Consider the following 24,044-nt stretch of genomic DNA (forward strand, 5'->3'; position numbering starts at 1 on the left):
ATTACTTTGGAACAGGTGGAGGTGAAGAGGAGATCCTTCCAAAACCTTGTCTCAGTGTTCTCCCTCAGTTAATGAATGTCAGCAAGTGGAAGAGAACAGAAATTTGATATGTTTTTCCAGCCTTTCTTATAGAAGCATTTGCAACATGTTAGAGGCCACAGGCATAAAAGTGAAATACTGGGAAATTAATGTTGTCTGTAGATTTTCAGGATGTAAGCGGGGCAATTTCAGCTTGTGGGTTAGGCATACTTTAGGTTTTAAGTAGTGTTATAACAGCTTACTATGACTTGAACATGATTTTAGTACGAGTAATCTGATGTTGAATATCATTTATTACCCTGTTACACATTTCCAATTGAGATAGTCCTGTTTATGGAGTTAGCATTATGTGACTACAGATGGACAAGCTATGTGCAGTGAACAATTTATCCAACAAATATAGTCTTTTTTATCTTTTCAAACTGCCCCTGGAGGATCAGCAATTTCTATACATGTATGAGTAATGTGTCAGTGTTCTAACAATCTAACTTTTGAGTTATGCATGAACTATGCACTTAAATGCTCAATGGTTTGCTGCTTGTGATTTATGCTGCAGTTGGTCACCTAAGACAAATTGTGTTGTTTTCAATGCCAGATTCAGTGATAAGTATTGCAACATTGCCTTAAATTACCTGAAAAAAACAACTGGGAATTCTCTCAGCCAGAAGACCTCCCAGGTAGTGGAAACCTTTATTTTATCTATTCTCTATCTATCAATTCCCGCATCCATTAGTTTCAACACCAGAGAAAAACCAATGAACCTGCCTCTGGCATACCCGTGGTAGGAAAAAGATGGCAGTGGTAAGACACAGTGCAGGAAGGGCTGCATGACACCTAGATTAAATTGCTGCAGAGTTCACAGAGTTGCTGTAAAGATCTATAATTAGCATTGACACTGTAGCAGGGGCTGGAAGAGCTCCCTGATACCCTGTTCCTCGTTTGGTCAGCCTGGAGTTTGAAGTGGGTGCTGCATCAAAGCCTCTGTTTTTTATGAACAGGAGGTGAGCAATTTGGACATAAACAGCAAATGCCTAATTGTGCACAATGTCCATGTTCATATGCAAATACACCCATAGAAGTAAAAATCCATTTGCATGAATATTAGTGAAAACAAAGGAAGGAGTAAGCATGGTCAAACTCCATTAATCAGATTTCAAACAAACATTTGGAAATACCATTTTGCATTATTTGCTAAAGTCTTTTCATGAGATAAAAGATGACAATTTTACCTGCTAGCATGTTTGTTCTTTTGTTTGAAGCAAAACAGTTAAGACAGCACAAAGTAGCATATCATCCCACAAACAGGCAGCTAAGTAAATATCCTTCAAGAACAGGGAGTGTGTTTCAATTTATCATACCTATTGATGCAGCCTAATGATACTTGAGAAACAGGAGACATTTTTAATTTTAGAAAGTAATGAAGTATCAGAGAAAGTAATCCAAATTTATCCTTGCTGCACTTCATGTACTGCAGTTAAGAGAGTTTTATTCTGGCAATGCATTTGGTGTTGTGAATTTACTTAGAAAAAGACACAGAGCTTGGAAATAAATGGCAGTAACTTTTGTGGATGTCTCTGCTTGTATCTAAGTGTGAAATAATATGCAAATGTATTCTGTAGTTCTCAGGACAATTGAAGAAGTGATATGATAGGATTGTGCAGCTGCCATTCTGACCCACAATTTAAATCAATGAATATATTCCCTTCCTAGCAAATTTATGTTCAAACAGTAATTTTCAACCTATCTTTATTGTTTTGTGGAGAAGCATAATAAAAGGATGGCATACATTTCAGTATATATCAGTAAAGTCTCATGAGTAGCTTGGGAAATGTATGGTACATAAGAAGATACAATCATTATGCTGTTATAGTCACCACAAAGACACTATCCTTTATGGCAGAACATCATCCTTTGGGAAAAATTATCCTTGTTGGTTTGTGCAAATTTTTCAACATTCACCCTTGGGACCCATTTTAATCTAATTCTGTTCCTCTGGGATTTTCTGTTGCTCCAAGATGTAAGGTAGAAGAGCAAAACCGGGCAAAGATTTTATCCTTTTCACAGGAAATACCCCATGTGAGGGAACAAGCAGTGTATTTGGCATTTTTTCTGGAGCTGGAAAGGTAGTAGAAGAAAGAGGCCAAATCCCATTATTCTTATTAATAATTATGATTATTATCAACATCATCATCATCATCGTCATTATTATTAATGAGATCCAAAACCTGCAGCTAGGCAACCCCTTCAAGTAGCCCTGACAACACAAATAAAAAAATACAGTTGTTTTCAGCAGCCATACAAGCCTATTATTAAGCATGGGTAGTGGCAAAAACTCTAGGAACCAATATTCAAATTCAAAAATAGCTATTAACACCAAAAGAGTGCTGGTTTCTTTCCTGAAAATAATCTTTTATTGCTAAGTGCTCTTGTGATTGAACTGGAAGCATATACACACACACCTATATATATGTGTATATAGTTATTCAAATAATAATGTTTCATAGATGTTCTTTAGGTGCATTTTCTTTTAATTTCTTACATATGTACATCATTATTGGACTGGTCAAACTTCTTTTTAATTTATGATTCAATAAAGTTTCCGTGATTTATCCTTTGCAAAGATTGCATATTTTTCACTTAATTAATTGATTTTGATAATTTAATCAATAAACAAATAATTTAGATTTTATTTTTATCAGCCTCTACATAATTTGAGGGACAAAGCATTTAACTGCACATTAAATATATTGGAACAGAAATGCACAAACTACCAACTTTATCAAGAAAATTTTGTAAAGTAAGGCAATTGAGCAAAATTCTTAAAAACAAAGGTCTGCACAGCAACTTCTCCCCTAGGTGCAAAACTGGATCCATAGTAAGCTGGTGCCAAAGCTAACTTATCTGTAAATTTAGATGACCTACATATGCCAGAGATTTTACACTGTTTCTTTTTGTCTTTTCACTGTCAGCTCCACAGTTTCAGTGAACATGTATTTTTAATGTCTAAATTTCAAATACATTATTTGTATGTCTTTCTACACATAACATACAAAGTAAATCTGAAAAAAGAAAGGTATATTCTTAGGCACAAGTATGAATATTTAGGTGTAAATAGCAGTATTTGAGCAATAGCATGTGATCAATTAAAGGCTAAATCGTGTGTTACATACAGAGAGAAAGTTAACGTTTCATGAGCAGCTTTAATATTTCTATCTGTTGAGTTTGAGGAACAGACTTGACAAGATTTCATACCCACAGCCTTCTGCACCTGGTTCCCATTATAAACCTGGCCTTGATAATGGAGCTATGTTCTTCTACAGAAGCTAATGTTAGCAACAGTATTTTCCTCCCATAACTCTTACAACCCAAGTACCAGTGTTGTGGCTGTGTTTGACCCCTCTGTGCATGTGCAGTTACAACTTCCATCGCCTTCCTCACTAAATACATAGAGATCAGATAAAACATTTGTTTAAGTATGGATACAATTTCTAAGCCTGATTTTATTTCCTGTGGCATCTCCAATAAGCCAGTGAGACAGGATGCACTTCAGGGTTATATTGAAAGTCAGATTTTTTTTCCCTTGTTTGTTTCTGGTGGAAATATCTTTCTTTAAAAGATATGGTTGGAGACGCAGGGATTAATTTCTTTTTTTCCAAGATGTACTGCTTTGATTTACATCTTTTTTTCAAATTACATTTTTAAGTTCTAATTGTAAAGATAAATTCACTGCAACACTTCCCTGTGTCTGACAGATATTAAAATTATTCAGTTACTCAAAGATACATCTAATTCCTGATTTGACCTCACAATAGAAAGAAAAAAATAAAGAAAACAAAAAAAGAGACAATGCTCGCTGTGTACTACTGTTATCCTATTAATACACTGGTTTAGAAAATCAATGCAATCACATATGATAATGAAATTCATACAAAAGCAAAAATCATCACCACATTGAACTTCTCAAAAAAATAGCAGGGAATTCCCCAGAGTGATATCCTGCCTAGTCCAATCATAACACACACAATACACCCTGCAAAAATGTTGCTTGGAATCATTACTTTTTTTCCCCTGTTCATTGTTATAAACTTATATTGATATCATGCTTTATCTTACCCTGTCATGCAATTTCAAACATTGGAAGCAACAGCATAAATAAACAGAATTTCTCAAACTACAAAACTAAATGTTTGAAGTCCAGCATGTTTTCCATTTCTAATAAAAGGGGGCAGTATTACATCATCTGAAATTCTGAATTGTCCAAATTATTGTAAAAAAGTGCTGGAGAAGGATACAAAACTGCTGAACTTCACTGAAAATAGACTGCTACTGTATACACAGTCACAAATCTGCTTGTCTGCCTTGGGGTAAAATTTTCAGAGCTAGTTCAGTGGGACTTAGGCTCCTGCATCGCAGCTACTTTAGAAAATTTTTACTTGATTTGTTTCTTCAAAATTATTAAGAAAATATTACAGTTGGTATAAAATGAAGGCATATTTTTCACGTAGCTAAAAGAAGTCCTAAGCTTAAAAAAGAAATTGCAAAATTATTCCAGTTTAAAAAAAAAAATAGAACAAAATATTTTTACATTTCTTTTTTCTTTTTTAAATAAAGGTTTTTCAGAATAAAATGCTGGTGCCCAAATATGGCTTTAGGAAGTTAACTTTGAACACTCAATATAAAAAAATTGTTGCTTACATATATTACGTACAGCTACAAGCAGATTACTAAATTGGCCAAATTCACAGTGAAGTATAAAGGACATTTGTTTTGTAAGAATTATGAGGACTGCTGGGATTTGTATTTGCAACTTTTCCCTATTCTGGGGCATTTAACTTAGACAACTCATTTATCTGTTATAAAATGATGGAACTGTAAAGAGGTTGTCTCTATGCAACATGTCCTTCTACGTCTCAGAAACTCCCCAGGGAAAGGTTTGTCGACTGAGCAGAATGACGTATTCAGGAAAAACAGTTTCCCAGTTGCAGTGTCTCTTTGTGGAAATCAGATTCTTCATTAGACAGATGGAATACCCTCCCACTGAGTTGAATAAATTGCCTATATTCTTGCAAGAAAGTGAGACCACACTAACAGTTCCTTAAGTAAATCAGTGCCTTTTTTCTCTCTATACAGTTCTAGATTCTCTATTATGGAATCTAAATATATATATTTAAACTTAAATTAAATTATACCTAGTGTAAGCTATATGGGGCAGGACCTTCTTTAAGTTACAGTGAGAAGAGAACTTGGTGCAATGACTATTGCAACAATACCATAATAAAAGCAACAACTTTGCAAAACTATTCATTTGCTGTTGATATTGCTATTCATTTTTTTGCCTAATTATGAGGTATTTGCCATTTAATTACAAGTAGAACTAAGATTTAACCAACAAAAACAAGGATCCAATTGAAAATGCTTAGCTTCTATTATGTGTCCCAGCAGACTGAAATATAGGCATTGGCCTTATTTACTAGTTACAAATATTCTTCTATAAGAAACTAAAGGAAAAAGGAAAATATAAGAAGTTTTTCTTAAAAGATAAAAGCAGATGAGAATAGATCAGTCCCTCCAAATCTAAACCACTTATTCATAAAGATTTATAAAAATCCACAAGGCCCTTATGACCAATTTATTCATGTTCTCAATTTAAGGGTGGTCATGACAACTTTCCTTAAAAGGAGAAAAGATAACTGAATGCAGGATGAACTGGAAAAGTATTTTCTTAACTATGTGCATTTTTGTTTTTAAACCGAGCTGAGAAATGGCTAATATACCAAGGATGCTAATAACAAGTTACTTCTCTTGGCGATTGTCTGAGAAATACTCTGCACTTGAAGAAAAGACAGTGTGACTCCTGCCTCTGCAGTTGTTCTGTCTTTAATACTGAACGTATGGGGAGAAAAAAAGTGGCAAAAAAATGTTGGCAACATAATCCAGTACCACTCACATTTAGAAAAAAAGCAGTACAATGATGGAGTCATTGCAGGGGTGTAGGCAGTCAAAAGGAGATTATGCATGACTAGTAACTTTTCCTACAAAGACTTCCTGAAGTGTTTTTATCAGGCAAAGTTTGTACGCATGTGCAGTAGCTTCATATAAATGATGAAGCGTAACAGCTCCAGAGGAGTTGTTACACTCTATTGTGTCAATAATCCACATATTTAACAGTCCCTAAATACAGCAGACCGTAACACCTCCAAAGGGGTCGTTATGGCTTATCAAGTCAAATCCAAGTGCCTAAATATGGAATTGATCAACAGACTGTAACATCTCCAAGGGTAAATAATATAAGTTTTTAAGAATGCACACATTTTGCATACAAACTGTGGTCTATATTAGGATAAATGATGTGGATTCAACTTGTAAAACTTTGATTTAGAAATAAGAAAGGAATAAAACGCTCATTATAAGAGGTGCTAAAGTACCATAATTCCCAGGAAGTAGGCGATGACTCATGTCATTTATTTTGGGGTCTAATTCTGGTTTCCTACTGCAAATACACAGTTGCCTGAAAATCTACATGAGTGGGAATGGAATATAAACATAAAAATGTTATATTAAATTCTGCTTCCTCTCAGATCTCAATGAATATGCTTTGTGGGTAAGTAAATGGGGAGGTGGGGGGTATATCCTCGGGTCTAGCAGATATGTTGTGATTATTAATTAGGTATATGTTCATATATTTTTCTCCAATGAAGTTAACACATTTCTGCCTATATTTTTTCTACAAAGATTTTCTGAAGTGTTTTTGGCAGTGGGGTTTGTGCTTTATGCACAAAAAAAGATAGGATCGGGTCCTTTTAAAAATTATGTCAGTTATCTTCTAAATTATAAAGCATTTTCAGGTTCATCTAAAGCCTTAAATCAAAGCAAAACTTCTAGGCAATATTTCTAGATCAAAATACTAAAATAAAGTAGCTATAGCAATGCAAATTTTGTTTAAGCACTCTTTTTTGTTGAGGGTAAAGATGGCTTGACTGGAAAAAAGTCATATCCCCTAAACAAAGCCAATTTTTGTATGATTTTACTTTTGCTCGTATCACGTGGAAAGGGCTCTGTAGCCTATTTTCTGGATTTTCCTAATTCTCTCCCTTTCCCTGCTGTTTCTGTTTACTGTGTGAAAGCACTGACACAGTTACTTTTTCTCTTTCTGCAGTCAGACTACACCCGATCAGCACCAGGTGGAGTAGAAAAACTCAGCCCTGCTATAATGACTGTTTGCCCGGTGTGCACTGTACTGGTTTTGGCTCGGATGGGGTTAATTTTAGTTCACATGGTGCCGAGTTTCAGATTTGTGACCAAAATAGTACTGATAATACAAAGATGTTTTACCTATTGACAAACAGTGCTTCTCCAGCATCAAGGCCTTTTTTGTTTCTTATGCTGGTCAGCCAGCAAGCAGGCTAGGCGTGCAAAAGTGGCTGGGAGGGGGCACAGCCAGGCCAGCCGACCCAAATGGGATATCCCAAAAGGGATATTCCACACCGTATGACGTAGTAATCAGCAATAAAAGCTGAAGGAAGAAGGAGGAAGGGGAAACATTTGCAGTTTTGGCATTTGTCTTCCCAAGTAACTGCTACACATGCTGAAGCCCTGCTTTCCTGGAAATGGCTAAACATCTGCCTGCCGATGGGAAGTAGCGAACAAATTCCTTATTTTGCTTTACTTGCATGCATGACTTTTGCTTTACTTATTAAACTGTCTCAACCCACGACTTTTCTCACTTTTACCTTTCTGATTCTCTTCCCCATCCCGCTGGAGGGGAATGAGCGAGTGGCTGTGCGGCGCTTGCCTGCCTGCCCTAACTCACAGCTGAGCGTTTTGGTACACAAACTGAAATAACTCCACAGAATAGTACCATCTCAAAATTACAGCCTAACCTTAATGTTTTAGCAAATGACAAAGTTGGACTGTGCCAGAGTGCTGCATGATTTTGTTCTGGTCTTTCTGATGAGTGAACCTCTGTGAGCACTTTTAAAGCTTTGTAGGAGATTTTTTTGAACAGCAGAATATGAACAGAGGCAATTTTCAATTCTGTGTCTCTAACCAAACACAAAGCTTTCTGAGATTTAAATGACACATTTTCAAAAAGGCCTAAGCCCAGGCTTTGAAGCTATGTACATAATTTTGTAAGCGCAATCATTTGCACAACAAACTATTACCAGCTATCTGAACTTGAAGACCAGTAACTGACCAGAACTCAATAGCTTTTTTTTAAACCAGCTGCAGGCAATTAATTTGTCATCTTTTTCTGGTGCTGGCTTCTAGCTACTCATTTATACAAGTCTAATTACCTGAAGCCAATTTCTGAAAATTTGGTCCTGAAAACACAGGGTCCTGATTCTTCAAATGAAACCAATCCAAAACTGCAACTATGTTATCAAAGCTTCACTGGGATTATGACAGAAACTATACACAATCTCCTTGGCATACAATTATTTCAAAATTATGTTTTTCTAATTGAAGTGATCTATCATTCCTCTCCCTCCCTCTCCCCAATTTTATTCACCCTGCCCATCATTTTTAGAGTAAAAGAAATATACCATAATATAAAAATTGAAAGGCAGAGGGTAAAGAGGGAAAGAAGAGTATTGGAGACTTCTGTTTGTGCAAAGGATGCTTCTGGTTTTAATGCATTTTATACTTCTTATGAAACATAAATACATTCCCTTAGTATTTATGACTGACTTAATTCTTTTATTTTCCTTAGGGTAGAAACTGGGGATATATCATAATTTAAAATGAGTATTTTACATCCCATTCTTTTGTAAACCCTGCCTTTTCTTGCATCTACAGAGCAAGGATAACAGACTAGCATACTGAAGGTAAAACCAGAGTACATATTACAACTTTGTCCTGCCTTAATAGTACATGCTACAATAAATAAACCCGGCAGGATTATATAAGGGCATGGAGAGATTTAACAACAGATTTCCTTGCTGCTGTTTTATTCTTAGGTTTTAAAAGTTGCAAGTGCTACCATGAAAAGTCTCCCCATAAAAGATGGCATTTGAGAATGATGTTGTTTATACTTGTTAAAGAGTTTCAATTGACTCTGCTATATTTGCGAGTAAAAAAGATTTTTTTTTCCTCTGACTGCCTGTATAACCTCAATCTGGAAGCTGTATATCAATCTATGTATTGCTAGCAACTAGCACAAAAAAGAAATTTCAGATTATTCACTGAAATATTTACTGGCTGTGATTTAACAGGTAAAAGACAAAATAGAAACTTGTTATATGGAATACAAGATGTAAACATGGTACTGAAAATACTCAGGGACCAGACCTGATAAGTAACTGGATACCATTTTTATACTTACTTTTCAAAGTCAAATCAAATGTTAAGAATTCTTTTAATAGCCCTTATAGTGTATTAGATATTTTTAAATGTCAAGCCACTGAAACTCATAAAATACATTTTTAAATAACATCATTTTATAAACTCTTAATACTGATAATAGGTGTGACATTTATTTATATAACTGTGCTTTAGTACCCTACTTCTTAGTTAAGACAAACACTGACTTTACAATTAGAGCATTGTTTGAATATGGCCTGCTTGATCAGTTATTAATTTCCATACTTTTTCATAGTATCGATCTGTATTAAATGAGTTTTTCAATGCTGACATTTAAACTAACACTAGCAGAAATAAATATCTATTAGCCTCTGAATTTGTCTTGTAAAAGCATTGTTAATCCTGTGTGGTAACAGTTTAACAAATCTTTTTAGTAGACACTGAGCATTTCTTTTGTTTTGAGTACTAAAAAGAACCTATCAAGCAAAAATATAAAGTGTAGATTAAAAGGTATGTACCAATCTTTGACGGGTCTGTTTACAACATTTCTTTTCCTTTCCGTGCCTTGCTACAATTCACTTACTCACTGAGTATTCCCTTGTGGGTTGAGAAAAGATCATAGTATCATCAAATTCACAGATTAAGATATAGTTAAAATTCTGCTGAGTCTTATATGCAACCTGGACTAAAAATTGCTGTTAGTCTTTGGAGTATAATTATTATCTTCCATCCCTACCCCAAAATACAAAGAACCTACCCTCTAATATACAGATATATATTGGAATTTTCATTAATGAATTATAAGCATTGAAAGCTACCTGTTTTTCTCTTTTTTTGTTGTTTTTTTTTTTTTTTTTTCCAGGAAATAGTCTAAAACACTAGTTGCTTTAGGCTAATGAATGTGTCAGCTTTCTTTTATTCATTACTAAACTGCATCATAACTGTTCCTATTTACCAATGCCATAGTGATTACTGGAAAATTATTTTTCCCTTCCTAGTTAACTGGAATAAGTATTGTGGTATACAACTCATTTTGTGTCAGTGGTGAAAAACAACTTGTGTGCTGTATTTTTTGCAGCATAAACCACCTCTAGGAAGGTTAACAGAGGAACATTCTTCATCAAAAGGGCTGCCCTACAGCTCAGCCAGTTCAGCGTTCACTGTCTCTGTTATACACACAGAGACCTGCTCCTGGAGCAGATCTTGTACACCTTGGAAAGGCCACAGAGCAGGACAACACAGATACACAGAATTTTCCAAGAGACTTCTTTGTCCTCTGAGTGATCCTTAAAGTGTGTGTGATAGAAACTGTTCCTCACCTTTCAGATATGATCCCAGCTAGCTATTTTGTCCAGTTCAATGCTGGTCATGTTTTTCACCACTTTCTCTCATTTACCATTTTATTGTAGCATCCCATTACATTTTAGAGTTCAGAAACTACGGCCAAGATTCAACAAAGAACTTTGATCTCTAATTTTCCATTGAAACCACAAGCCAAAAGCATTGTTTTGAGCCTAAATACTTTGTTGTATCTGAGCCACAGATTCAAGCACTCTCAGATACATTCAGTAGCATTGTAATGCTCAGCCACGCTAGTACGTACCTGGCCTTTTGGCCATATTTATCAATCCAATAATTCTCAAAAGCACAATTCAAAATCTAGTGACCACAAACAATGGTAGCTTCAACCAATTCATTTTCCATGTTGTTATATGCATGCTTACAGCTTAATCACAAGTGCACAGCACTGGTTTTTTTTGAATGCTGTCACGTAAATGGAGAGAAGTTTGTAGCACAGCACTGTGAAGTGACAAGGTGTATTTAATGTGAAATAAGAGATGGCAAAAAGAAATTTTATATAAAAATAAGAAGCTATTTTCAGGTAAAAGAGGAATGAATGACAGTATGGCAATGGGAGGCATTACCTTTTCATTCCTGCAGTTGTTTAGACCCATATTATTCATGGAGGGCAATTTTCCATCAACACCATGTGGCTGCTGTTGCTGCTGCTGCTCCCTTTGGATCTGCTCTCTCATTTTTCGAGCCTCCTGAATGGCTTTCATAACTGTGTCCTGGTCCCCAAATAGGGCAGGTGAATTAAGACTGGAAAGGATATCTATGAACAGAGAACACACTTTATTTAGGTAATTATCCAAACTAGAATCTGGAGTGAGCACTCAGCTCTCATACTATTAGAGCTGCACCCAGCTAACATCTGCAAAAAAGGAGTGGCACATGCTGTCTGCTGGAAGGCCGAGTTAATCTATAGATGTGATTGATAAGCCTGTACACTTCTTTTGCTGTTACAACTACAACCACTGAAGGCTTGGCATAGCCTAATATGGAGGTATCTGAGCGCACTCATGGACTCCAAGCTCAAAGTTAAATGTGTTTAAGACAACAGTGTTCTGAAGCTTAAGTGGGAAGCCTTTGAAGTATTAATAATAATTCATAAAATGAACAAAGAAGAAGAAGAAAGAAATCTTGATTACTTGGCCATGAAATCTATGTCAATTTTTAGAATTTCTTTATAGAGAGAACCATCACCCCAGACATTTAGCTTTCAATGTCCCAGTTACTTTTGGGGGACAGAGCTTTTTATCACCTTAACATGAGTGTAAAGCCCTAAATCAGTAGAGAAAAAATGGTTTTATTCCTGTCACTCTGGACAGAAAGGGAAACTTTTAAACACATCGAACTCACACAAAACATTCCTGTTGAATCTTAAAGTGCATGCTAGAGGTAAAGACGAGTACCCCAGATACCGTTTCTTATTTAAACCTAAAGACAGCAATTATTTGATGTCTGGTTTAGTGCTGCTGTGATGAAGCCTTAACTTGATCCGCCTGTTCCTGCATGGGAGTATCCTCTGTACTGCACATGGATAGACTTGTGCATATGTATTCTAGCTAGGGAATTCTGAGCAATCCACGTTTGTGCATTACCTGTGTATCTGCCTGACAAGCAAATGTATTTTGTAAAAATTCTGAATTTATTAGATTTGTGAACTTACTAATAGTCCACTAGAAAAAACAAATGAACAAACAAACCAACCAAACAAAACCAAACAGGCTAAGACTTGGAATCCTTCTTCAAAATTAATTTTCATATTCTTTTTATTTCATTCATTTATCTGAGTAAAATACAGCAAATTCAACCTCAAAGGACACTGAATTCTATTTAAATAAAAAAGGTTAAGATTAAGGGTTTCTCATGCTTTATCCTGAGGACCAAACAGTTGATTTAATACTGTGGTCTACCCGAGAAGAGATGCAAATTGTGATGTTTTAGATGGAACTGTGATGTTTTCTGTCTGAATAAAGCATCCCTTCCCAAAATAAAAGTAACATATTAGAGAAGAGTCATTCTTGCTTGGTAAAATTTCCAATACTCTGAACTGATTCAGCAACCAGTTTCCATTCTGGAGTTTAAGTAAGCTGGGAACTATATTTGCATGACTTTTAATGAGACTTAGACTCTCGAGCACTTAAATTTATCATAAAAATGGAGGAAAAGCTCCTACATTGCTTGGTGATTTTGACAATGTTTCCCTGGCTTCTTTTATACTTAAGGATTGAGAGGAAAAGTTTTTATGACTTTACAGGAAAAATATTCACACCTTAGGTTTATCTTCTCTAGCCATTTCTCTGAAATGGTCTATGACTGCAAACTGATATGCCACTTAATGTTAGATAGTGCAGTGATAGCTGGAAATAAATTGACAGGTAGAATATCTAGCTAGCTACAGAAAGTATCTTTCAGAGATCATGATGTTCCCAAGTGTTTTGGGAATGGAACAAATCATAATTTTTATATATTTAATGTATATATTTAACATATCTGTTCATTATTCACAAGTGTTTCTATATATTTTACAAGTACACTTGAGCTACAGATTCTGAATAAGTGGTCTGTAGTAAGTATTTAGTCACTGTTAAAATTTACTATTTGAACTTTCAGGCTGATCATCTCCATTTTGCAGCTCTTGATTCTGTTTCTTGACTGGGTAAGGTAGTCTTCATACATAGTTTTCAAATCAATTTTGTTTCATTACTTAATAAGATTTATTCCTTAATTAAACAATCTTGAACACAGGTCAAAATTTCCCTATTAGAACCATATGAATTAACAAAATCTTGTCAGATGGGTGAGCAAATAATAAAAACATGAACAAGTAATAAAATAAACTGGCTGGACTGAAGCCTTTCTGTCTTTGTTAAAAAAATATATATATATTCAGCATATGGTCTTTGTAAAATGAATTTAATACCCAGAATACAGAGGATTAGATTTCTTTTAGAATGCTGTTCTGGGTAAAACTCAGAGCTAAATAGCTGAAAACCACACTTGGGGTTACCTTCTTGCCTGGCTTCTGGTTTACTGTAAACCATGGAGATACTGCATGTTCCTTGACCCTGGTTCAACAAAGTGCTTGAAAACTTGTTTATTTGAAGGTATGTTGCAGTGCAGGTACACTAACCACATGAGCTATTATGTGTGTACCTCTAGCACCTAGTCAGGCTCCAAGTGCATGCAAAGACTTTTTTTTGTTTCTTTAATCCAGAGGTCAAAATTCAAAGGCAAACTTTGCATGTACACGTGCATGTCTTTGGGGAAGATGTTCACACGGCCTCTTTTACACATTTTATATATGCGTCTCTATTTACTTATGTGTATATATTTGTATGCATGAATGCATATTTCTTACTTTATATATTTATTTGCTGTATTTCTTATCAATGCCTATCACTGCTGCATCATTTTGGTTACTCTTGTAAAGCCTTGGCATTCAAGAGTTCTCTGAAAATCTCTCCTGCAATTTTTTTTTCCGTGTTTTAAACAGAAATGTAGGTCCAGATATCTACCTAATTCAGAAGTAAGTGTGCTCAAGGTGAGATTTCACGTAGAAAACTTGCCAGTTTTCTCCTTTGCCCAGGACAGAATTAATTACCTAAAGAGGATCCTCTTCCCAGAGATCCACCAAGCGGGCTGGGGATGCCACTCTTGTTTGTCACTGTCACTGGACTGCTTTTACTTGCTGGGAAGAGGTTCTGTGTTGGAGATGTTGGGGATTTGACAGGTTCAGCTGTTTTGGGTCTGGCTGAAAGATTCAGTGGCTGCGCTGCTTCATCCTACAGGAGTTTAATGTAAATAATTATTAAGAAAAGACAAATGAACACATCATTTTGCAAGCAGCAGTTACTTTACACCTCGAAGACAATACCACATTCTCCAGCAATAATAACAAAAGAAGCTAATTATCTGCCTCCTTTAAGATTCAACGAAAGGAAACCTCATTAATTTCTCTGTGTTATGCTTCTATTTACATTAACTATGTGGCTGGATCGTTCTTTTTGCCAAATTAAAATTTGAATTAGCTCACATTACAGCTTAATTTCCTAATGTGTTTTCAGAGATCTAAATTAACCTAGGGCATTTACAAAGAATTATTTAAAATTTCCAGCAGCTCAGTAATGCTTTTGCATTGGTTCTATTTGAAAAGTTCCTGGCACTATAAATATAAGTTATGTAGCTTATTTTTAAATGTATTAGAAACTAGGGAATCAGAAGTACTTCTATGAAAGAATCATTTGGAAACCCTGACAGTTCTTTGGCCCACATTTAATGCTGCTGCTAACTTATACATTCCATGCATCTTATTTTGAGTGCATGTTTTGTTTAGTAAAATAATCTGTGCTGTTCTCCCATAATAGAAGATAAGAATTTCACTGAATTCAAATTCCTTGATGTACTACGGTAATGAATGCCTACTACATGCATTTTAAAATAGATTTTATCTTCCACAATTTAATTTTATATATTTTACAATATTTTATTATTCAAATGTCATCTGTTTTTGACAGATTTATGTAAAATCAATATTTTTTTCACATGAATGCTATTCTGCTTCTTGTTCAATACTTCTGTAATTATTTCTGTATTCTGTAGTTATTTCTGCTGCATTCAACCTTTAGTGTGTCTGTATGTTTATTTGCATAAAGACAAGGAATATTTTTTAAGGATATGTAAATCTACTATCAGCACTTTTATATTTTTTGATACTTTTCATATGCAATTACGGAAGAAATTCTGTCTGACATATATCTTGTTTCAGTGCTATAGGAGAATAAATCTAAGAAACATCTCAATTTTTGGAAGAAGACGCATTCAAGCAATTAATTTCTTTGATCAGGATAGATAGTCACAATATAACCTTCTACCCATTCTTTGAGTTTGTTCCTTTTTCTTAATATGTTAAATGAGACAGAGCATTTTGAAAACTGTAAACCAGTGATTTTCTGTAATTAAAGAGCCCAGTAAGATAGATCTCTCATTTAAAATGTGCCCAAAGCAGAATTATGCTGCATATAAGAGAATATTGTCCATATTTTAAAACACTGCACTGATCACTTCAAAGCTTAGAAATATGTCAGAATACAATAATACACGACCTAATCTCATCTTTTCCATTCTCCTTAATGTCAAGCGGTGATTTAGCAAACTACATCTGATCAGGTACAATGTATTAAACAGGAAAGTATAACAAACAGGTATTTATAATGCCATCGTATCTCCAGTTTTAAACTATTTCATTGCATTGCATTTCATAAACTGCATGACATTTTTATTCTTCCTGACCTTGCAGTGTGCACAAATGTCCACACCTGTTCAGAGTCCAAGTGAAAGCAGAAGCAGGTATAAGGGACATGGTCCATTCTTGTGCTTCGTGGCCACGTTTACATGCCATCTGTTTCCTTGCACAGATACAAAGTGGTTCAATACATTTCTGTGAGAGCTCAGAGCCCCTTTCAGACTATGAAATTTGCCAGGCTAGGTACAGTGAGCATGCACACATTCGAACCTATGCTACTGTGTTCAATTTCTAAATAATTTTCTACCTAGGACTGATACAACCATGTGAAAAAAACCCTCTAAGTACTGCCAGAACCTGTTTGTTTATACTTCACGGACAGCATTCTCATTTCTGCAAGGCAACCAAAAAGCTGGAAAACATTCTGCTCACTGACTTAAAAAGCCCCTATCATTACTTTTTGAAAGATCTGACTCCTGTAAAAGAATTCCATTATTTCTATAAATAATACATGTAGTTTATATAAACAACTGTTTAAAAACAAAGAAAATACAGAGGATTTGTTAAACAATGCGTGACCATCAAAACTGTAATGTCTTATAAAGGTAATAATTCACAAAGCCAACATATAGGACTGCTTTTATCCTAATAATTAATTTCTTCATTATTCATTGGTATTTGTCCACATGAAGCAGTTGTAATTTACCTTTAATATTTTCAGTGCAACAATGTGCTTAGTAAAAATAAGAATAAAAAGGTTTCTTTTTTGTTAATATATATTTCAGTCCATTCAAGTAAATTATGTAGGGAAACCCCCAAGAATTTGCATGTGGTCAGTTCTGTAATAGGACTCAGCTGGCCACAAAGCTGGAAAGGTATTGGCCTTGGTTCAAGGAGATATGTGCTTGAATTTAACCAGGGAAAATTTTACTCGTATAGTAAAGGTTTGGTTTGGTGTAGATCCATTTGGCTCACTCATTTATGAAATTACTTTTTCACATTAAAGTAGTCAGTAGTATATTCTCAATACCATAAATCACTGGTGTTAGGTATCACTATACTATGGCAACTTTGCTGAAACAGTTGGGCTTTGCTTTTGGTGGCTTCTGTATTGACCGTAACAAACTCTGCATATGTGGTAAATTTCACTGACTGCTCTCAAGCCTGGCATTGGATTACAAGAGGTAAAATATTAGACTAATACACATTTACAGTTAAGTAAAGTGAACGCTTTGCTAAATAAATGTTAGATCTAGCCATAATGGAATAGTTTTTATTTATTAGTACTCTCAGCCTAGCAAAAAAGTGTCATGGAAATTTATCAGCCCAGGCAGAAATATCTACTCACCCACACTTTACCACGATGATTGATGATAATGAAAAAACGAATTATATTTTACTCTCATGTCAAAAGATTAAAAAAAAAAAAAAAAAGAAACCCTCACCTCAAGTGAGTAAAATCTTCCCAGGCTGATTTGAGGCTAAGGACTGTGTGCCTGTGAGGTGTTAGCAGCTAGCAAAAAAACACATTCTCTCTCTCTCTTCTCTTCCAAAGTCACTATCTGCCTTCTTTAGATCTATTTTAATAGTTCTGCATTTACAGCACTATCATTCAAATTGGTAAAACATCTGAATGTTGGTGGGTTTTTTACAGTTTGAAGTAAATTGTTTCTGAGCATATCTGGTCTCATGAAATTCAGAACAACCACAGGAGAACACAGGAATAAAAGCCAGCCTGTTCCACCCAAAGGTACTAGCTGCACCACAGATTTCAAGGGGTGCGCGATGTTCATTTCAAGCTGCTGGCAAATGCCATGTTGTAGCTGCCTGGTTCCAAGCAAGTGAGAATAAGCAGGCACAAGCATTCAGCAGTGGCGCAAAACCAACAAGGAGCAGCCCGGTTGTCAGCAGCTGTGTGAAATCAGCAAAAGTCAAATCAATCTGCAGTGACACAATGTTTTCCCTGGAGTCCTGACTTACATCTTAGTTTTCTGTGAGGCTTTTTCCAAAACTGTAGAATAAGTACAGCTAGCGATTTGTAAAATAATTAGAAGATCTACAGTATCTCTCTTGCCCTAACAATATAAGCTAGAACCGTATTTTAAGATACTCAAAAGTTCAATGTGAAACAATTCATGAAATGGACGCCATTTATACACATTACTAGATTACAAACTGAAATCTTGAAAATATCACATTTTACTGATGAATCTGTTGTGCTGCCTGTGGTAGGAAGAGGGACGCCTGGTATTTTTGGAAGCAAGAAGTGAATTCTTTCTCTTCCCTTCTCTATGCTGATAATACAGCACTCAACCGGAACATTTTAGTTGAATATTGAAGAACTTTCATGTGGCTCTACTTCCAACTGTAAAGCAATTAAATAGACCATTTAATTTCACTGCCCTTTTCAGACACTGACTTTTTTCTTTACTGAATAATACCTTTACTTGAGTTACCGGGCTGGTCCCTCTCTTCTCATTTTTCATTCCAGTGGGTGAGAGTGCCCCTGTTGTATTTGGTGGCTGTGGAGTAGATGGCATTTTGGCTCCAGGAGAAACTTGCATGCTTGCCAGCTGAGCTGCATACAGTTGCTGGAAGACAAGAAGATATACAATATATTCCTGCAAAATTCCTAAAAAAGAAGCTGTAAATGTACATAATTTTTATTGCTCTACTGTTTCTTCTCTTAAAGGAATTATATACTTTTTTCAGCACTTTTTTTTTTTTTTTGGTGGCTTTTCCCTTGTTATTTTCAAAAAGGGAAAAAAAAAAAAAGACTGGAAAATATACACACCAATATCTTTTTTCTTAATTTGACTTTTAGGTGATTTTTTTTTTTTTTCCTTCTTACTAATGATGGTCATGGTAATGAGCAGAAGGTTATACTGTGCCTGAATATTAAAAACCAAATTGGCAAAATTATAAGGCTGTTTATGAAAAGGAGATATAAACTCCTGTCAGAAACAACAATGCTTCAGGTCTTTCTGTTCTTACCCCAAAATTACCCACCAGCTCTAGAACTTCTACTGGGAGCTGATACAGCAATCATTTGCTACCAAAAGGCAATGCCACATCTTTCCTAGACAGCAGTGAAAGTCAAAATAGGCAACAGGGTATGTCTCCATCTCAGTGTATAGTGATTGTTGTAAGTTCTATAAACACTAATACGGAATGTAGGCTTAAAAATAGTGATGAAAATACAAAAACACCGCCATGGAACTTTTCAAAAAGTTTAACTGAAACATAATAAAAAAGTTGTAGATTAATATGAAATATTCCTACCAAAGTGTTTACTGAACAAAACCAAATAGGTTTAATTTCCTTCCAGCGACCAAATTTAAACCCTCACCTTGAATTAACATCAGCAATAATTCTTCTACCATAAACAGGGAAGATCCTAATCCCTCTTCTACACATAAATCTATATAAACTTTGCCTTATTAGTGAGAAAAAAGCCAGGTGGTTTGTATGTAATTTCCAACATTACTATCATTCAGATGGACAAATAAAAAAAATTACAGTAATCAAAAGCAGACCTTTCAGCACATGTAATTAAATGAAAGCTTAATAAAGAATAATTTGCAAGAGCCAGATGTGCTTATGTCATAATTGTTGCTTTCTTTGGAACAATTTTTCTAATATAACAAGCCTCCACAGCAATGAAAGTTACACAATACTGTAAGCTCAGTGACTCAGTGGCTAGACAAACGTGTGAAGGAGGGGCAGAGTCCGAACTCTGGGTGACAAATGAAAACTCTTGTTTGTGTGTGTATTTGTTTCCTGCCACCCCTTTTCAATACCACACAGAGGCTACACAAGGATCACAGATTAATATTTTGAAATCAATGGTGTTTAAATATTTTGGCTAAGGTTCCACTGTTTTCTGTTCTAGAAAACTAGAAAAATTGAAAATAGAAAAAATTATCAGCTTTTGATGATGTCCTGGAGAATGAAAATGAAGCACTCTAATAGCAAGTGGAGTTTTTTAACTCCTACTACTGGGATCTTATCTCTTTTAGTATATTCTTCAGGTCAGTCTATGCTTGCTTAATACAATGCTCTGCTTATATGAGTGAGAAGCACATTTCACAAACTTCTGAGGGCCTGCACATTCTCAGTTCAGAAATAATCAGAGCCTGTTCTATGGAAACAGACAATACAATTTAAAGTGAAACCCCAAAGATTATAATGGCTTTCTCAGTGTTCTGTACTTTGTCTATTAAAATATTTTTCCTCTTTTTTTTAACATTAGGAACCTGTTTAACATCTACTTCAACTATCTGGGGAGATTATTTAGATTTTACTAAACGTAGACTAAAACTTTAGTCCATAATATAGCGTGTATTGCATTTTCAAGAGCAGAAAAGGAACTCTGTAAAAACAAATCCAAATTTATCAGCTAAAGTTCAAAAGAATTCCCTTCTCCCTTTCAGGTAAGACATCAGGGCTAAAAAGGTGGGGTATGAGTTACTCTTTCTACGATATTCAGTCTTTCTTAGAGGATAAAAGTCAATAGTCAAAGATGGCAAGCAGCATAGATAGGGTGGTGGGTTAAGCCAGGCTGGTTGCCAGCTGCCCAGCCAGCTGCTCTCTGCCTCCCTCTCCTCAACAAGACAAGGGAAAAAATAAGGTGGAAAAGCTTGTTGGTCAAGATAAAGACAGGGAGATCACTTACCAGTTACCATCACAGGCAAAACAGACCTGGCTTGGGGAAAATTAATGTAATTTGTTGCCAATTACAACAGAGTTGGATGGTGAGAAACACAGGCAAAACCTAAAATCCCCCATCCATGCCATTTTCCAGGCTGAGCTTCACTCTTTCACTGCCGACTACTCTACCTCCTCCCACTCCAGCCTGGTGCCGTCAGGGCTATTCCTCGCACTTCGTCCCTCACTCCTTGCTGTCTGTGTGGCATTTTTCCCTTTCCAGAGAACTTTTTCTCAGCGGTGCCACCATCCTGGCTGCTGGGCTCTGGGGTGGAGCCGCTGAGGAACCAGCTGGAACTGTCTGGAAGCAGCACAGGGCAGCCCCGGCTGCCTCTCCTCACAGCGGTCACCCCGCAGCCCTGCCACTGCCAGCACCTGGGCACACATGGCAAACGGAGCTTGTAGCCCGGTTAGCCATGACAAGTTAGCAAAGGTGTGTCCATCATCTCTAAAATCTGCAGCCCATGGTGTGGCTGTATCTTGACCAGATGTCTCAAGGTCAACATGAAGAAAGAGGCGTGTGATGTCGGTCGGAGTGACCTGGCACCTGAGCCCCAGCAGGACTGGCCACCAAAATGTTCACAGCACTTTCAGGATCACAGAGATAGCAGCAAGAAAAGCAGGCCTGTTAGAGTGACTATCTAGGAAACTGCTTGATTTTGGAAAAACAAACATTAAAAGCAGAATAAAATTAGAATTATACACTCCTCCCAGTGTGTTGAGGGCTGTATTGGCTGTACTGCAGGTAGTGTGAGGAAGAAATATTTCTAAAGGCAGACAAACAGAAATTTTGCTGTCTATATATGCATGTGCATATAATTCATCACTAGGTTACTCCAAGGTCATAGTACTGGCTTCAGCTTTGCATTTCTATTAATTTGTTTTACACCATAAAAGCAAATGTAAAGATAAGTAACAGTAATCAGCTTTCTGGTTTGCTTAGCCTTTAAAACAAAGCTGTTCCACAAATGAGTGCAAATCTTGCAAGAATTTGCACTAGCGCTAGCAACACTGCCCTGTGCACTGGGAGGCTGTATAACTTCTTTTAAATGCCAGTTTGTATGGGAAGCTAGCCTGTCTGGAAAAATATGTGCACACCACCATTGCAGGGGAAAAATGGATTTTTTTGCAAATTCCATTGTTGTGGCTCAAAATGGCAATTTAAGACCTGACACTGGAGATGGTCAGGTTGTGAAACTTTTATTTGCATGATTAAGGGGGAGAAAAAAACCCAAACAATGAGTGGATGTTGATCGCTAGCTTTTAATGTTCAAAAGTTTCAATGGATTTTTTTCAATGGAAATTCTAACCTACCGACTATTGAGTAGTAACTAAAATATTAACCTGCCTCAAACACTGAAACATGTCTTCTTTTCAATGTCTGTCTAGCACATAAAGAGAAGAGCATTTCATGACAGTTATGTCAACCACAGATTCAGAAGGTTCTTGATTACAAGTTAGATATTCAAAACCATCAAGTATTCATGATTGTTTTAAGAAGCCTTAAAAATATATAGCCTGGTTTTTATTTTTTTAAAAGGTCGCTATGTTAGATTTTTACAATCCAGTTCCTGGCATCTAAATATCAGTAGTGCTGATTTTGACTTACTGAGTGCTCCTGCATAGTTAACAGTTTTGAAAACCAGCTCTCTTAAGCTACTTGAGCAAGGATGTAGTTTTACAGTTTTTAGAACCAGGCTTCTTCTGATGTCATGATCTGACACTGAAGAGTGGGATTTTGAAATGCTGCAAGTCTTAGTTAAGGCAATGACAAGTGCAGTCTCACATTTAGGCACCTGGGAACTTACAGGCTTATGGACTTAAGCACTTGATACTGAAACTCTATTCCAGCTGTAATCAACTAAAAATCTAAGGGGAATTTATGAAATTTGGAGGTCACTATGAGTCTGAATGATGTTCATCTACCTAAAAAGAAATTACAGACGAGTGGGAAAGCGCTGTACTCAGCATGTGTACAGCACAGCACAAGTACGTACTGATTATTTCACCTGTAAACAGCAGAATTTACACTAAGCCTTTGCTATTGCTTAGAGCTACCATTCAGGAAGAATTGAATAACCAACAAAAATAATCATCTGGGGGTGGTTCTGGTAGTATTTTTGCTTCAGGAATTGCCTATGGCATTTGATGAATTATTTCCCTTCATTCTTTTTATAAAAAGTATCATCCATGATCTAAAATTTGTCAAAAAACCTATGAATTAATAATAGAGCATCTTGACTGATCCAAATATTAAAACCTTTCTTAACGCCATCTAAGTGCCACAATGCCTTTGCGAGATATTTTCATGATAGAGAAGGATAGCTGCCTTTGCTCCCAGTGTTCATTCATGCCTTGCCAGAAGACAAAGGCCTTAGGCTTACATATCCCTCGCAGAGGTTTCAGCATTTTTTCAGTAGTTTTTCAACTAGTTTTTTCAACCAGCTTTCAATAATCAAAACCCTTTCATTAGCTCAGGTCCCTGTCCCATATGACTTTGCTTGCACGTAGGCTTGTGGTATCCTACACACATGCTCTGTTGAATGACACTGAGCACAGCAAATGATCACAGAGCAAACAGTTCTATACACCAGATGCTTCCCTTTTTTTTACAGCAGGAATACTGATATTTACCTCTTAGGCTGCAGCATCTGTGTCTAAATGAATGAATAAAGGTGAAGAATTTTGAGAATCAAATGTTACAGAAGTAACACATGGTGAGGAAAATAGAATGGGCCTTAAATCAACACAGTGAACGGAGATTTGCACTGACAACAACTTGTTAACTTTGTGACAGGCTGTTTTACCACCTAACACAGAATTATGATAATCATAACCTTCTTACCAGTGGCTTGTCAATGACAGGCCTTATGGAAAAAGTTTGTTTAGAGAAGATATTTCAATAAAGAGAAAGCGATCGACTGCTGCATAGGAGAGGCAGTTTCTCTAGATCCATGAGCCCAGGGAGGAAATGGAGAGAGCAGTTGCACTTGTCTATACAAGAACAAAAGGGAAGGGGCTAGACATTTCAACTGACTGCTTTGGTGACGGAGAATTTGGTCACAGCAGTGGGGATAATTCAGTTGCTATTCTTTGCAGCAGAATTGTGAAGAAACTACAGGAAGGCCATATGTGAAATATGTAGGTAAGAGAGAGAGGGGTTGCAAATAGTCAGTGTAGCAGATAATCAAAGTGCAGGTGATGAGGGCTGGCCTAGCACGATGAATTGCAATGGGTGCACTTGGAAGATGCCCCATAAAGAAACTCAGTAGAAGGCAGCTTGATTCAAGGAGAAAGAAGGGATCTGTTCCAGAAACATTTATCTTTCTATTTTGTTTTTCTGAAAGATTTATGATGAAAATGAAATAACATTCTCCTTTTTCTGTATTTGTGCATTATTTCTCCA

At 36.1% G+C, this 24,044-nt stretch overlaps 1 protein-coding gene across 4 annotated transcripts in view; it reads right to left on the minus strand.

Moving 5' to 3' along the window:
* The window catches only part of SOX6 (SRY-box transcription factor 6), a 380,340-nt gene that overhangs the window by 49,795 nt on the left and 306,501 nt on the right, over nt 1–24,044 (minus strand). For all 4 annotated transcript variants that reach the window (XM_074918734.1, XM_074918733.1, XM_074918732.1 and 1 more), the window contains 3 exons: nt 18,373–18,522; nt 14,291–14,471; nt 11,265–11,455 (listed from right to left, as the gene is read on the minus strand). In XM_074918734.1, the coding sequence (XP_074774835.1) occupies nt 11,265–11,455; nt 14,291–14,471; nt 18,373–18,522 (522 nt within the window). The remainder of the gene's footprint in view (nt 1–11,264; nt 11,456–14,290; nt 14,472–18,372; nt 18,523–24,044) is intronic.

Source organism: Athene noctua, chromosome 14, assembly GCF_965140245.1.
Source record: "Athene noctua chromosome 14, bAthNoc1.hap1.1, whole genome shotgun sequence".
Classification (NCBI taxonomy): Eukaryota; Metazoa; Chordata; class Aves; order Strigiformes; family Strigidae; genus Athene; species Athene noctua.